General features: G+C 29.0%; 3 protein-coding genes across 6 annotated transcripts; 1 reads left to right on the plus strand and 2 right to left on the minus strand.

Moving 5' to 3' along the window:
- Positions 1-1223: 1223 nt before the first annotated feature.
- Positions 1224-5412, minus strand: LOC130671596 (GDP-fucose transporter 1). The gene is made up of 4 exons (XM_057475582.1): positions 5272-5412; positions 4993-5197; positions 3595-3733; positions 1224-1925 (listed from the first exon to the last, which is right to left on the minus strand). Exons 1-4 carry the CDS (start codon positions 5334-5336, stop codon positions 1345-1347), a joined length of 990 nt encoding a protein of 329 aa, XP_057331565.1. The 5' UTR covers positions 5337-5412; the 3' UTR covers positions 1224-1344.
- A 2-nt stretch (positions 5413-5414) lies between these two features.
- On the minus strand, positions 5415-6208 carry LOC130671597 (RNA-binding motif protein, X-linked 2). Of its 4 annotated transcripts, XM_057475585.1 has the most exons (3): positions 6061-6156; positions 5969-5986; positions 5415-5894 (listed from the first exon to the last, which is right to left on the minus strand). In XM_057475585.1, exon 3 carries the CDS (start codon positions 5835-5837, stop codon positions 5415-5417), a length of 423 nt encoding a protein of 140 aa, XP_057331568.1. In that variant the 5' UTR covers positions 5838-5894; positions 5969-5986; positions 6061-6156. The 4 variants fall into 4 exon arrangements, with proteins under 4 accessions (XP_057331568.1, XP_057331569.1, XP_057331567.1 ...); XM_057475586.1 differs by lacking the exon at positions 5969-5986 and having other exon boundaries at positions 6061-6208; XM_057475584.1 differs by lacking the exon at positions 5969-5986 and having other exon boundaries at positions 5991-6198.
- Positions 6209-10189: 3981 nt separating this feature from the next.
- LOC130671595 (putative uncharacterized protein DDB_G0282499) lies at positions 10190-15991 on the plus strand. The gene is made up of 3 exons (XM_057475581.1): positions 10190-10722; positions 12153-12298; positions 14122-15991. The coding sequence occupies exons 1-3, from the start codon at positions 10509-10511 to the stop codon at positions 15613-15615; spliced, it is 1854 nt and encodes a 617-aa protein (XP_057331564.1). The 5' UTR covers positions 10190-10508; the 3' UTR covers positions 15616-15991.
- Positions 15992-16993: the final 1002 nt, after the last annotated feature.

Consider the following 16993-nt stretch of genomic DNA (forward strand, 5'->3'; position numbering starts at 1 on the left):
TCGTCCTGCGGCACGTGTTCTTTTTACCTAAAACGAAAAAACCAAATTCCCCACGTTTTTTTTTTACTCAAAAGAAGCTTTTTATGAGACGCCTGAGAAAATTAAATTTTTAAAGACCACCCTACTGGATATGAATATATTAGGGGTGTGCGAATCTAACTATTCGATTCAAAATTAGAATAGAATAATTCGAGTTTTTGAATTATTCGTTCATTTTCGAATTATCCGAAAGTTTTTGAATTATTTGTAACTCTTCAAATTACTCGATTTAAATCGAGAAAATTCTGATCAGCTTTCGAATATTCAATTTTTATTTAAAGACATTCTCAGACATGTCACCCACTTTTTAAAAAATGCAATGACTTTTAACTGTCATAATCGTATTCAAATTTTATGAATAATTAAAAAAAAATGAAACTTTAATTGAAAAAAGAACAACGTAATAGTAATTTCGCGGATATAGAATTTAAAAAAAAAAACTCATTTATCAATTAGAAGTTAAGCAAAATTTCTTGAATATACTTTTGCCTAAAAAATTCGAAAATTGATATGAAAATTTTATGATACTGAAGTTAGCCGATGTCTAATAATTTTTGCATTTGTTTTTCAAAACGATAATTTATAAAAAAAAATATTTGGAAAAATTGCACCTATAGATTTTTTAATTCTCTACATGTGCATTTTTTTCATTTTTTTTTTTTTGTCTTTGATTTGTTTGAAAAAAAAATCCGAAAATTTTTAATTGTCTGTTAACTTCAGGATCATAAAATTTTACTGAAATTTATTTTTCAGCTTTCGTTTAACTCTTAATTGATATCAACTGTAAAATACTACTACGTTGTGTTTTTTTTTTTTCCAATTAAAGTTTCAATTTTTTTTAAATTAATTATCAAAATTTTAATACGGTCATTAAAATTGAAAGTCATTGAATATTTTAAAAAAGTTGGGGGCACTGTCTGAGAATGGCCTCAATAGAGAGCTTAGTTTTTAAAGTAACCAAAAATATTTTTTCATAGATTCGTGTCTGAGCTCTATTTACTTCTGACAAAAATTTGAATTATTCAAAAAATTATTACAATTCTGTCGTTTAAAATAAAATAATTTAATTATTCGTAAATTTTCAAATAATTCAAAAATTTACGAATAATCCGTAAGTTCGAACTATTCGCACCCTCCTAATGCATGTATACTTTAATTGTTCCAATAAATATATTACAAAATAATTGATACGTTTAATATTTATTATTTAAAAAATTCACTGTGATAAAATAATTTTATTTAAATGACTAAAAAATCTATAGTAAAATCACTAACAAAATGAATGCGTAACTACGTTTTTAAATCTTATAGGAGCTGCTCTTTTCTATGAGCTTTATCTAGATCAATTTGTTTGAATCTTGCGTACATTGCAGACGCACCTAAGACGATTAAATTACTGAGCCACCAGAGCCACTGCCTGGATTCATTGTACCAATACGATGCTAATACAGTTTGAGCACAAGCTTTTGCAGTGCCACTGATGTTGTGCGTCAATGGAGATGTTACTTGGATTTGCAGAGTTGTTACATAGCCGATAGCAAATCCACAGACACCACCAATCAACAACTCGAGCCAGAATATAAGTTCTCCGAACTTGTCAAAATTTAACAGAGTTGTGAACTCGTCGTTGTAAACCATCAGAGGAATGAAAAGAAAAATACTGTAGGCGTTGTTGTAATAAGAGAGCAACCAGATTTCTTGATTCACGAGTGGCAAAACACGTTTTGTGTAAATTGAATATAACGACAGACTCAGTGATCCTAGAACTCCAAAGAATGTCCCGATTATGGAGAGCGATCCTGCGAGGTTTTCTTGGTCGACTCCCAACCAAAAGCCTCCGACGATCACTCCACAGCAGACAATGCATCCGAATGAAGTTTTTTGACCTTTTTGATGATAAAATAAATTATTAGTCAGTTATTTTTGAATATTAATTACATTAATTGTAAGGAAAAAGCCTCTATACCCGCTCAGTACCATTAGTCGCTCACTTTAACTGTTTAAGGCGTTTTTTATAATTTTTATAAAAAAAAATTACAACTAAAAATATTATTATTGATAAATAATTATTTGTGAATCTAAATATATTAAAATATCATGTATCAAATTATTTTATAATAGATTATAAATTTAAATTAAATGACTGTTTTCAAAATCGCGCAAAGCCGGGCATTTTTTACTTTAACGTTCATTCGTTAGATTAAATTTAGGGTACGTCAAATTTTTTTCGAATTGTTATAACTATATCTTATTAAATACATTTTTAAAACTCATGAAATTTTATATTATGAAAGAATAAAGTAGTATAATTTATAAATTATTTGTCCAAATCAATAAACTTATGATAGTTTAATTGATATTGTCTTTGAGCGACTATAGGGCCATGTGTTGGTCGAGTAATGGTACATGACAACTTTTAGTGAGCGACTATGGGTACTCTCAAGGAGCTTATTTGAAAAATTAATAATAATTAATTATCACAGGGCGGCCACAAAGAAATGATTTCAAAATTCCGATATTTCCCGGTTTTCCAGTAAAGTTTTTCACATTTTTCCCTGATTTAGAAATTTTATTCGTATCATTTAGATATTCAAAGTTTTTATTATATTTTCATTTTTAATAATTAAATTTGATAATTAAATCATAAGAGAAACAAGAAAAAATGGCAATAAAATAAATTAATACTGCCTACTTTTGATTATTCGATGTTAAAAATGTATAAGTTAAAATATTTAATAAGAAATTTTATGATTTAATTAAATTCAAAATACACTGGTTACAAAAATTGAGGGATATTAAAAAAATTTCAAATTTTTTATTAATTTTCAACAGTTTGTAACTCGAAGGAAAATGGACGTACAATAAAAACAAAAAGTCAAACTGTAGCTCCAAGTGTCTAGTTTTCTGATCTGGGTCTTTAAATTTTTTTATTATGCACGGTTCCGGAGCAATAAAAAATCAATCATAATTATCGAAAAAAATTTATTGAAGCTCGAAGACCGTTTTTAAGACGTGCAAAAATTTTGTAAATTTCTTTTTCGATAGTTTTCTTAGGATTACTCCGGAACCGCACATAATAAAAAAATTTAAAGACCAGATCAGAAAACAAGACACTTGAAGCTACAATTTGCCTTTTTTGTTTTTGTCGTATGACCATTTTCCTTCGAGTTACAATCTGTTGGAAATCACTTTAAAATCTGAAATTTTTTTAATATCCCTTAATTTTTATAACTAGTGTATAATTTAAAATTTTTTAAATTTTCAACTGCTACAATTTAATTCCCGGATACTTTTCGAAATTCCCTGACATTTCCATGATATTTTCCGGTTGAATTAAATCCCCTGATAATTCCCGGTTCGTGGCCAACCTGTATCAAGATTATTCTTCAAACTTAAATTTTATTCTAGTACTCAAAACTTCAAAAAATAACTATAAAAAAAAATCTGGTTTTTCATTTTATTTATCATTTATATTGAGTGATTTAATCTCACTCCAATGAAAAGTGAGCGGGTATGGGGCTTCTACCTTATTTGAAAAATTAAATAGATACTTACCGAGAATAAAATATGTAAATACGACATTAAAAACAGTAGTCAGTGATCGTCCGATGTAATAAAATGCTACTCCAACATATTTTAAACACAAATTATTACTAGCAATCATTGCAGTAAACAAAATTGACAGTGGAAGAATCTGTAACACAGGAGTAAATTTGAATTTATAAATCAATAATACATATGAGCCTGGTCGACTAATAAATAAATAAATAAGAATCGTTTAATTAATATTTAATTAGCAAATTATAAATCCACTGGATCATTATCAACCGTGCGCTTAAAACACTCAGGTTTGTTATCAATTCACAAAAAACTTTAAGAATCTTAGTGCGATCAAAATACTATGTTTCGTTAGTTGGACCTAAGTTAGAATATGCGTCTATCATATGGTCGCCTGAATCCAAGTCTCATAAACTCGATATATATTTTTATAAAAAGTGCAGCGTAAATTTATTAAGTTTCTTTCTTTTAAAAAGCGTGGAGTCTATCCAGTCATAGGCGCTGATTATTTTGATCTATGTAACGAAGCTGGTGTGCTAACCCTAGATGAGAGGAGAGCGTGTGCAGTTTCATTCATTAAAAATATTTTGAGACGGATCATTCTCCCCTAGATTCCTGGCAATACTTCCCATCAGAGCACCTCGTAACAGTTTTTTTAAAATATCTTCATAAATACACATTTTATAAAAAAAATGAACATGACCTTTTTTGTAAAGAAATTAATTTCCTACAAAATTGTTCCTATGATTTTTTCCTTTAATATGCATATTTCATGAGATATTTAAAAAAAACCGCGATTGAATCGGAAAATGAATTTTGATCGTCCTGCGGTACGTGTTCTTTTTACTTAAAAAAAAAAAACCAAATTCCCCAGGTATTTTTTCACTAAAAAGAAACTTTTTATAGGGCGTCTGAGAAAATTTAATTTTTAACGATTACCCTAATAATTATGTACCTGGAGAAAAAAAAAAATAAAATGAAAAGTAAAAAATCTACTGAATCTAGATTTCTGAAATGTTTCGCGTAAGTACTAGTATGTCAGCTGAAAATCGCAGCCATCTCCAATTACTCCTTACGTCACCTTTGAGCAGTCAAATTACATGAGTGTGAATGGAGCAGACATCAGACAAATGTAAAATTACAAATACAGAATAAATAATTAATAAAATAATATTTTTAAAAAATGCGCATTTAAAAAATTTTGAAATTAATAAGTGCATTTTTTATAAATTTTTTTTTTTCAATTATTTACCCTACTTATTTATAATTTTAAATTTGTCTGATGCCTGCTACATTTACACTCATCAAATCACATAAATGTTTTTCATTTCCGCTGCGCGAAAAACATTCCGATCTTCAGGTACACGATTAATTATAATTACCAACTAAAAATACCTTTTTAATATTATTAATTGTATATGGATTGCCATCTGGAAACGATATCGCAGCAGGAAATACTTTAGCCAATTTACTAAGAATAAAACAAATCATAAAACTAGTAAGACACTGGAACCAAGTTATGAATAAAGGAGCATCCAGATTTACATCTTTGCTCGATAATAATGTTTTATTAACAAACACAGTCAGGATTGATACCACCCTGTAAAAAAAAGTATAAAATTATTAACAAAATAATTTAATAGGGATTTTAAAATAAAATCCAATGAAGTTTACCAGTAAATGCTGACGACTGTAAAAATTTTTATGTACTTGGCCAACAAAGTATCATCTGGCAGCATGATGGTTGATGTTAATTTAAAAATTGATTATTAAAAAATTTAATTACTTTATTTATTTAATGTCTAGTCTTTGAAAACTTATCGATATTTTTTAGGACCGCATCCTTCGGATCTCAATTTTTTTGTAACATCGTCAACTCTTTTGGAATCCTTTGGAGGTTTATAATCTGATACGTGATCAACTCTTATTGTGCGGCCTAGTATTTTAGTACTATTTAAATTATCAACAGCCAAAACTGTACTCCGTTGATCCTCGTAACACAAAAATCCGTATCCTTTTTGTTTTCCGGTGTCTTTATCTCTCACTAGATGAATGTTAACAGGTTCACCGTACTGAGAAAAAATAGTTATCACATCACCTTCTGTCAAATCGTAGGGAAGACCACCAATAAATATCCAGGCACTATCTTTGTACTGATCGTGCCATGAACTCTTTGATTCTCTTGACAATTCTTGTTCCCCAAGTTTTTTTATGTTTTTAACATTTGTGAGTGGATTCATGGCATTTGGTCTTCAGTTTTAGCTTAAATTTTACAGCGTATTGTTGATTATCTTTATCTGCGATAAAAAAGTCAATTAAAAATTTTTTTCAATTTATTGTCAAACGTGTTGATAAAGATATGGACAAATACCACGTGGCGAGTGTTTACCTACACAAGTACAAAAAATGTTTTTTTTTTATTTTTATATGTATTGAACATTAGATTAAACGTGTGACACTAACCATTGAATATTTTCAAACGTGATTTGTTTTATGTATGAGGTTATGAAATTATAATTTTTTCGGTGCCTGGTTGGTATCACTGTAGTTTTTTTTTATCAGGTTTAAAGTAGGGATGTATGCAGGGGTGGGTAGTTACGCGTAACGGACAGTTTCTTACGTATTTTACGTAAACTACGTATAATACCTTAATTACGGTATTATACGTCGATTTTTGTGCCAACTAGCGGATGTTACTTGAAATTGCACGATTTTTAATTTCGAACCGTTTTTCAATTGCTTCACAAGTGACGGGTCGAAGTATATAATTTTACCCAAAATGAGTTTATTTAAAAAAAAAAATGTATCAATCATTCTTGGAGGAAAATGATTTTGTAATTGAAAAATTGGATAAGAAAAATATTGCTCGATGTTTAAAGTGTAATCATATGCTAAAAAATACTGCACAACTCCGATTACAGAGTCAGCGGTAAATATTTTATTAATAATTATTTATACTTTTATTTAATTAAAGAAAGTATTCATTTTACAATAATTAATACACTTATCCAAAAAATTAAAGGAACAAAAAAATTTTATAAATTTTTTAGTGATTTTTGGAAGGCTCTATTTTCGCGAAAAATGATCGTATCGAAAAAATTAAAAAAGCAAATTGAAGCTTGAAATCTCTAGTTTAAAGATCTTCCCGCAAAATATTTTTTTGAGCGACGGTTTTTGCTTTTCCTCTTTACCTTACATTCACTAAATGACTAACGCAAAAATGAAAGAAAATCCAAAAAAAATTAATTTTTTCATTTTAGTAATGATGACACAAATTAAGGAACAAAACTTGTTCCTTTAATTGTTTTGTAAAACTTTAAGCAATCGGTCCAAACAAACGGTTCAATGGATCAATCTGAAAATTTTCAGGGTTTTTTGGGGTACATTAAGCTGTAAAATCACCTGGCAACATTATTTTTTTATCAATACTTGCAGAGTAGCGATGAGTCGACTAAAAAACCAGAAAATGGCCATTTTTTATGGCCCTGATTAAACAAAATGATTAAAAATGATTTCACACGTTAAATGTCCATAAGAGACAGGATTAGAAATGATTTGAAGGATTAAAAAGTATTTAAAATGATTAAAAAACAAATCATTTTAAATACTTTTTAATCATTTGTTTTAATCAGGGGGGTTTTTCAAATGGATATCAAGGATGAAAAAAAATTTTTTTTTGAAAAAATCGAAAATGGAGCTTGTAGGGAATTTATTCAAGTTTATTAAACTGCCCTTTAAATTTCTGTGTGACCATTACTTGCTGAGATATCAATAATCAAACACGAAAGGATCCTTTTCCATTTGAAGGCTGATATCTCAGCAGCAAATTGTCGTACAAAGAAACAAAAAAGCAAATTGTAGCTGAATAAATTTCAAAAAAGATGATTATATTTATACAAAAAAAAATTTTTTACGCTAAATTTTGCAAAAATGCGTCTTCTCTCTGGATTTATGTTTATCGAGTTCGTCTTACGTCAACAGGTGGCGCTACAACACTAAACGTAAAATACGTCATGTAGAAAACTCAGTAGGTATTATACCTAGTATTATACATGTATGAAACTATGTATAATACGTCAAGTATTTTACTTGCCCTTCCCTGGATGTATGATTCAAGATCGATTCTCACTAGAATCGATTTATTTATGGAGACAATTCGATTATTTTCGTGAGAACAATTCGAGAGATCGGTTCTTTCAGTTGAAGATTGATCGACTTGAAACAAGATGGCGGATGACCGGGAATGCAAAAATCTAAACTTTATTCTAATTTAAGAAATAAAATTTTTTTTTATTTAAATACAAATTTTTTGATTAAAATATTTAAATTTTATTAATAATTTTTATAATAACAATCAAAATTAATTTATATTTTTGGTTTTATACTCAAGAAAAATTTTTTTAAGTGTAATAAATCATTTCCCCTCGATTAGCTTAATTACTAATTGCTATTTAATGAAAAAAAACAATTCTGTATTTCTTATTTGACATTATTTTGAACCCAAAAAACGTGTTTTTTGATTTTTTAGATTGCAGATTATTTTGCATTATTTAAAATATTTTATCAATAAAACAATAAAATATTATTTTCGAATATTTTTAGTGGCCAAATTTGCCCCAGGTATAACAAATCAGCCAAAAAATGGATTAATGTATTATATTTTATTTAATTTGATAATAAAAATATAAAAGAATCATTTTTTCAGAATTTTCGGCTGGTCCATTTTGCCCTGGGTGTTATGGGTAAGGCTAAAAATGCGGAATTATATCAAATTTCTTTTAATTCAACCGTAAAAATTTGAAAGAATCATTTTTTCAGGATTTTCGGCTGGTTCATTTTGCCCCAGATGTCATGCGTAGGGCTAAAAGTGCGCAAATATATCGGATTTATACTAATTAGACGAAAAAAAAAAATTTTTTTTTTTCATAAAATTTTGAGGGTACCCCGTTTTGCCCCTCTGCCCTATATGAGGGTGATTCATTTCCGCAAAAGTTTTTTTTTTTTAAGTGCTCAAGAAAAATCTCAAATCTCTGGGTCTATATTTTCTATGGGATTTCTCTGGGATTTCCAGAGAATTTAACTTGCAATAATTCTATTTTTTTTAAAAGTCCGAGTGCTGGGTCTATATTTTCTATGGGATTTCTATGGGATTTCCACAGAATTTAACTTGCGATAATTCTATTTTTTTTTTACAACTCCGAATGCTGGGTCTATATTTTCTATGGGATTTCTATGGGATTTCTCTGGGATTTCTCTGGGATTTCCAGAGAATTTAACTTGCGATAATTCTATTTTCTTTTCTACAACTCCGAATGCTGGGTCTATATTTTCGATGGGATTTCTATGGGATTTCTCTGGGATTTCTCTGGGATTTCCAGAGAATTTAACTTGCGATAATTCTATTTTCTTTTCTACAACTCCGAATGCTGGGTCTATATTTTCGATGGGATTTCTATGGGATTTCCACAGAATTTAACTTGCGATAATTCTTTTTTTTTTTTAAAGTCCGAGTGCTGGGTCTATATTTTCTATGGGATTTCTATGGGATTTCTCTGGGATTTCCAGAGAATTTTACTGGCGATAATTCTATTTTTTTCTTACAACACCGAGTGCTGGGTCTATATTTTCTATGGGATTTCTATGGGATTTCTCTGGGATTTCCAGAGAATTTTACTGGCGATAATTCTATTTTTTTCTTACAACACCGAGTGCTGGGTCTATATTTTCTATGGGATTTCTATGGGATTTCTCTGGGATTTCCAGAGAATTCAACTTGCGATAATTCTATTTTTTTTTACAACTCCGAATGCTGGGTCTATATTTTTTATGGGATTTCTATGGGATTTCTCTGGGATTTCCAGAGAATTTAACTTGCGATAATTCTATTTTTTTTTTACAACACCGAGTGCTGGGTCTATATTTTCTATGGGATTTCTCTGGAATTTCCAGAGAATTTTACTGGCGATGATTCTTTTTTTTTCTTACAACACACGGCAAAAAAATTAATCGTGAATGCAACATGATGCAGTCTTGGTAAATAAACATGATGAAATCATGTTGCATTCACATGATTTGTCATGTTTCGGCTACATGATAATCATGTTGTGGTAACATGAGAAAATCATGTGAATGCAACATGATTTCATCATGTTTATTTACCAAGACTGCATCATGTTGCATTCACGATTAATTTTTTTCCGTGTAGAAGAAATTACTCCGGTAACATGGGAAAAATTCCTATACTGACATAGTAAAAATACCCATATCAATAAAGAAATTTTTTCATGTCTACATGGAAATTTTTCCAATGGCAACATGAAAGATATTCCTATAATATATGAATAAAATTCCCATAAAATATGGTTATATTCCCATTTTTTCATAGTGAAATTTTCCATGTTGATAAAGCAAAATTTGCCATGTCAACAAGGGAATTTCTCCTGAGCAAAATTGGAAAAATTCCCATGTTTCTCTCTCCGTGTGTATTTTTTATTTATTATTTAAAAAGTCTTGTAAATTTTATTTTATTTTATTTTTGCTTCCGTTGTCCAAACACTGACTTGTTGGTATGTTGGTATTTAGCATTGTGGTAAGTGCTTGTGCTTGGATCTGTTGAATCGGTGAGTGTATAGTTATATTCTTCCTGTACATTACTGTAAGTGTGAAAACTTTATATGGGAGCCGGTAGGACATTCAAGGTAGAAGGGATAATTAAACAAATTGGGAGAGACAAAATAGAATTCAGACATCAGTTACCTTAGTGGCTTCCGTTCATTAACCTTTACTTATCATAGATATTGGCACGTGACCCTATCAAGACGATAGCCAAATAGGAATAAAAAAAAACTTATTACAGTTGAAACTTACGATCTTTCTTTAAATTTAACAATTCAACAAATCACCTAGTGAAAATGCATAGTCATAATTCAAACTCAAAATCGAATGACGCTGATACTACGCTATCGGAGTTGCAAGCTTTCAAAACTTTACTAGATACTATATATGACGATGTGTCAAGAGTATTAGATTCTTCTCCACCCTCCAGTCCTGATAAAGTCAAGCGTTCTAAAAAACGCTTGAAAAAAATTGTGAAATCCGAGGATAAAGATGGAGACGAAGCAGAAGGTAATTGAACATTTATAAATGCAAATTATATTTTAGATTTTTCTTTGAATTTATTTTTTTAATTGCTGATAATCACGCTAATTTTTAAATTTATTTTTTCTTTAACTGTGTAAATTAGTAGTAGACTGATTCAAAAGAATCGACTAATTTTTTTTTTCTTCATTATATTGAAAATATTCTGGAAATGACGAAAAAAAAATACTGTGAAAGTTTGAGCTCTTAATATTGATATTCACAACTGCCGCATCGCAATTTTCTATATCCCGTTTAAAGAACATGGGAAAATTTATTTTTTAAGGTTTGGAATTTTGTAGCTCACGGTGGGACCAATACTTTTGAATGTTCAAGACATATTCTTATGGGAAATTTGACGCTCTACAAAAAAGGTCTCTTATAATTTTTCGATATTTTTATTTCTTCAAAAGTAATTCGAAGTTAAAGTTAGATTGACGATAAATTTTTACATTTTTTTAAATTTTTGACGCAACCATCAACTTTATCCGAAAATTTTAAAGGACATTTTTTGTAGAGCATTTTATTTCCTACAACTTATCTCAGAGAATATTTTCGATATTTCTTACAGGTCGTAAGTTCTGCGCAATTAACTGAAAATTTTTTTAAATAATCCAAATTTTGTTGATTAAAATTAATTATATTAAACTTTCAGTTAATTGCGCATAACTTACGACCTGTAAGAAATATCGAAAATATTCTTTAAGATAAGTTGTAGGAAATAAAATGCTCTACAAAAAATGTCCTTTCAAATTTTCGGATAAAGTTGATGGTTGCGTCAAAAATTTAAAAAAATGTAAAAATTTATCGTCAATCTAATTTTAACTTCGAATTACTTTTGAAGAAATAAAAATATCGAAAAATTATAAGAGACCTTTTTTGTAGAGCGTCAAATTTCCCATAAGAATATGTCTTGAACATTCAAAAGTATTGGTCCCACCGTGAGCTACAAAATTCCAAACCTTAAAAAATAAATTTTCCCATGTTATTTAAACGGGAAATAGAAAATTGCGATGCGGCAGTTGTTTATATTAATATTAAGAGCTCAAACTTTCACAGTATTTATTTTTCGTCATTTTCAACAATATTTTCAATATAATGAAGAAAAAAAAAATTAGTCGATTTTTTTGAATCAGTCTAGTAAATTAGTCATCAAAATTTAATTTATTGTTCATATCCGTTTATTATATACTAACTTCTCGAAATCCTATTGCGGTGGACTATAGTTTCGATTAATTTAATATAGTTCAAGTGTTATTTTTAGAGTATTTTATAAAAAAAAAAGTATGAAAAGCTTTTTAGAAGATATTTCAAATGTTTTTTATTGTTCTTTCGTTGCAACTTATAACAATAACTTTATAAATATTTACTATTAGTTGAGTGAATAAATATTATAATATTCTTATTTTATTTTATAGGTAGTGACATCTCAAACAGAAGATTTCGATCTTCATTTACCAACGAACAAGTTTGGTGTCTAGAGAAGATGTTCAAGAAGTCCAAATATTTATCTCGTGTAAAAAGAATTCATACTGCAAAGAAATTAGGAATCAATGAGAAACAGGTAAAAAAATCTTTCTATTTTTGTTTTTACTTATTCACGAAATTTGTCTTACATGTGTAAGAAAAAGTTTTTTTTTTTAAATTCATTGATAAATTGCGTATTTTACGATATGAGGAATTTTATTCGGACTATAAAATTTACAAATAATCTATTATCAACAAAAAAAAAATTGGTTTATATTGGGTGTGTGCAAATACAGTAGAACCTTTATAACTCGAACTTTAAGGGAGGGGCAAATAAATTCGAGTTAAATTTGAATTATAAAGAAAACCTGACGTCAGCTTTAAATTCCATTACCATTTCGTAGAACTGATAATTCTAATAAGATACTTACATACGGTTATATGTTTAAATTCGAGATAAAGAGATCCAAGTGTATGTATTCGAGTTATGGAGGGTAAAAATGTACAGAAATAGCTTGTAGGGACTCACTAATTATTTCGACTTATAGAGGGTAAAAATTTCGAGCAACGGAGGTTTTGGGGTTTGGAGAAAAGGGGATGAAACATTTCTTCGAGTTTAGGAGGTTTTCGACTTATCGAGGTTCCACTTACAGAGTTTCTACTGTATATGATTTCGGGTCGAACCGTGTTGACCGCGTGGTGAAAATTGAAATAAACAAATGCAAAAATTACTATGGTCACAGTAAAATAGACAGCGATTAAATCACAAATTACTGTAATTATTGGAAATTTTAGTATAGTCGTAGTAATTGTTTCATGTGTATATTTCAATTTTCGCCACTTGGCCAACATGGTGCAGCTTTACTATGACACCATATCATTTCAAACGAGAATAATGTCTCTGTGCAATAATCAATTTCAATTTAAAAATATCGAATTTTTTATTTGATCTACACGGAAAGAAAATTATAGGAAGTTTTGCTATGCATTATGGGAATGGTTCCCATAATGGTATGGGAATAGTATCTATACTACTATAGGGATGGTTCCCATATATTATGGAAACCATTCCCATAATAGTATGAGATTAGTTCCCATACCATTATGAGCATGGTTCCCACAATGGTATAGGAACTATTCCTATAATATTATGGGAACTATTCCCATAATGTTATGGGAACCATCCCTATAATATCATAAAATTTTTTTTTTGCACAATAGTGTAGAAATTTCCCCAAATTTGAATTTTCTTGAATGTTTTGTGCTGACAAAAAATTCTTGTTAAAAATTTTAATGTTTTTTTGCCAAATACGATTTTTTTTTTCAATGTTTGAATTTTTGTTTTTTATGTTCAATAATATTTCTGTCTATTGTAGAAGTGATTACCACACTTCTTTAAAATAATTTTTTCATGAGAATATGGGAGCCGTTCCCATAATATTATAGGAATGGTTCCTATAATAGTATGGGAACTATTCCCATAATATTATGGGAATGATTCCCATAATGGTATACGAACCATTCCAATTGCATTATGGGAATCATTCCCATAATATTATGGGAATAGTTCCCATACTATTATAGGAACCATTCCCATAATATTATGGGAATGGTTCCTATAATATTATAGAATGTATTCCTATAAATTATAGGAACCGCTCCCATAATTTATGGTCGTAATTCCTATGATGGTATAGGAAAAAATTTCACAAAATTATGGGAACGGCTGCCATAATTTTCTTTCCGTGTATAAATAAATGAATAAAAAATTATTTGCTTCAAAAATTTGCTACATAAAAAAATTAAATTTCTTCCGTGATTCTTTATGCCAAATATAAAATGTACATTGACTATTAATTATTATAAAACTATACATAGATGTGATATTTGAAAGTTTTTAAGTTGATAATTTTTTTACAGTTGAAAGTTTGGTTTCAAAATCGTCGGATAAAAAACAACAAAGCATCAAGGCAAGACCAAGACGACAGTGACGAAATAAGCGACTCATGTTCCGATGAAAATGAGATAAAAGAAACAATAAATTCGTTAGTCGTCGAAGAAGATGCCACATCTAGGGGAATGCATACATCGGCTGAGAATAGTTCAACTGTAGATCATCAAGATCATCATCATCTACCACAAAATGTTGAGGTGAACACCCAAATATACGATAGTGGTTTTCCAAATGCCGTCGGCTGTCAAACATTATACAACGGGAGTCAACAAAACGGAAACATGAGCTACACCGAGAACTATGGTTATGGTAACTTTAACACCAACGGATACGATAGTAATAATTATTGTTACCCTACCGTTAGTAATATCAATAGTAATATCGACAAAAATTACGGTTACCCTACTGTTAGTAATATCAATAGTAATATCGACAAAAATTACGATTACCCTACCAATAGTAATATCAATAGTAATATCGACAATAATTACGGTTACCCTACTGTTAGTAATATCAATAGTAATATCGACAAAAATTACAGTTACCCTACTGTTAGTAATATCAATAGTAATAGTGACAAAAATTACGATTACCCTACCAATAGTAATATCAATAGTAATATCGACAATAATTACGGTTACCCTACTGTTAGTAATATCGACAAAAATTACGGTTACCCTACTGTTAGTAATATCAATAGTAATATCGATAAAAATTACGATTACCCTACTGTTAGTAATATCAATAGTAATATCGACAAAAATTACAGTTACCCTACTGTTAGTAATATCAATAGTAATATCGACAATAATTACGGTTACCCTACTGTTAGTAATATCAATAGTAATATCGACAAAAATTACGATTACCCTACTGTTAGTAATATCGACAATAATTACGGTTACCCTACTGTTAGTAATATCAATAGTAATATCGACAAAAATTACGGTTACCCTACTGTTAGTAATATCAATAGTAATATCGACAAAAATTACGGTTACCCTACTGTTAGTAATATCAATAGTAATATCGACAAAAATTACGGTTACCCTACTGTTAGTAATATCGACAATAATTACGATTACCCTACTGTTAGTAATATCAATAGTAATATCGACAAAAATTACGGTTACCCTACTGTTAGTAATATCGACAATAATTACGATTACCCTACTGTTAGTAATATCCATAATAATATCGATAATAATTACGGTTACCCTACCGTTAGTAATATCAATAGTAATATCGACAATAATTACGGTTATTATCCACAACCTGATGATAAATACGCACCGCACAACAACTATGGAAACTACCATACGACGACTGAAATCACTGACAGTGACTTAAACTTACACACAACCGGAGAACGTCAGACTTCAGTTCAAAATTTGAATTATTCTACGAAACCTGAACTATCATATGATTTAAGCAACGCAATTACGGATTTTAATTTTTAAGCCTTTCGCCTGACAATTAAGTTATGAAAACTATTTATCAATTATTAAGCACTCTAAGACAAAGTGAGTAGTTAATATTAGCACACTTGCTAAATACTGTTTAGACGCCATAAGCAATAAAAAACTATAGCTTTACTTATAGCCTTAAAAGTTTAACACATTTTACGTGTGTTGAAATGATACGTTCATAACAAACTTGGCTCTAGAGTGTATTTAGATTTTTTAATTTTTTTATCAATTAGCTCCAGTCACATTAATTATTATTGTACCTGAAAACTCATATTGTTAAAAAATAAAATACAAAATATTTGTCATAAATATTGTAAAAATTTTAATTTATTCATGCAGTAAATATTTTTTTATTAGAATAAATTTCCATTTTATTTAAAACTACGCAGTGGATGGAATCATGATTAAATTTTATTTTAACCCTGCCCAGAACAAAAATAGTTATAAATTGAAAACTATCATTTTCGGTAAGTCTATTTTGCCCCGGGTGTAATCACGGAAGAAAGAAATGCTAAAGAACGATTTTTTATAAATATTTTCGAAGCAGGTGAACCGATTAATTCCAAATTATAAACAGCTTTAAACCTCAATGAAACGCGTCGATTGCCACATCGAACATCAAAATTGATTCATTGGCTCAAAAGATATCGGCCTCGAAAAGTTAAAAAAGCAACATTTTATATAAATTTTTCCAAGTAAATCATAATATAATCTACTAACATGTATTTAAAATCATACCAATCCTTCGATCGAAGGCTTATCCAATTATCTTTAATTTTTATCATTAAATTCGCTATTTTGACTATTTTATCAAATAGTTTTACAGCCATAGAATTTTTCAAAGCGTCGAAGAATAAAATTTTTCAATTAGTTTCAATCTGAAATTTCGAAAAATAAATTAGGGGAAGGGGGGGGGGGGCAAAACGGGATAGGCCGGCAAAATGGGATACCCTCAAAATTTCGTCAAAATTTTTTTTTCTCGAAAAACTTTCGAAAATGGTCAAAAATGACATCTAGTATCATTTTATACTATTAAAAGCTAAAAAAAAACATTTTCATATTTTTTGCGAAAAGTATAAATGAAAAAAATGTACAAATTTTATCGTACTACAAATTTATTTTCATGAAGTATCACAAATTAAGAAATTTATTTCTTTAATTAACTCAAGAACAATAACAACAATAATACTAATAAAAACTCTAAAACTGTAACATTGGTAATCATCATAATTTTAACTGTTACACTGTAACTTTCATAATTTTGTAATATTTTATAACTTTATTGCTATAATATCACATTATTAACAGTTATATTAATTTTCTAATATTCAATATTTAATTATTTCTCTTATAAAAATAATTTCTTTGG

The sequence above is a fragment of the Microplitis mediator genome, chromosome 7, assembly GCF_029852145.1.
Source record: "Microplitis mediator isolate UGA2020A chromosome 7, iyMicMedi2.1, whole genome shotgun sequence".
NCBI classification, from domain to species: Eukaryota; Metazoa; Arthropoda; class Insecta; order Hymenoptera; family Braconidae; genus Microplitis; species Microplitis mediator.

Excerpts from the sequence above, each read along its gene's own strand:
- LOC130671595 (XM_057475581.1), top strand. The coding sequence starts at position 10,509 with ATGCATAGTCATAATTCAAACTCAAAATCGAATGACGCTGATACTACG. Across the intron at positions 10,723-12,152 it reads AGATGGAGACGAAGCAGAAG|GTAGTGACATCTCAAACAGA; the intron begins GTAATTGAACAT and ends TTTATTTTATAG. Across the intron at positions 12,299-14,121 it reads TAGGAATCAATGAGAAACAG|TTGAAAGTTTGGTTTCAAAA; the intron begins GTAAAAAAATCT and ends ATTTTTTTACAG.
- LOC130671597 (XM_057475586.1), bottom strand. The coding sequence starts at position 5,837 with ATGAATCCACTCACAAATGTTAAAAACATAAAAAAACTTGGGGAACAA.
- LOC130671596 (XM_057475582.1), bottom strand. The coding sequence starts at position 5,336 with ATGCTGCCAGATGATACTTTGTTGGCCAAGTACATAAAAATTTTTACA. Across the intron at positions 5,198-5,271 it reads ACAGTCGTCAGCATTTACTG|GGTGGTATCAATCCTGACTG; the intron begins GTAAACTTCATT and ends TTTTTTTTACAG. Across the intron at positions 1,926-3,594 it reads ATTTACATATTTTATTCTCG|GTCAAAAAACTTCATTCGGA; the intron begins GTAAGTATCTAT and ends ATCATCAAAAAG.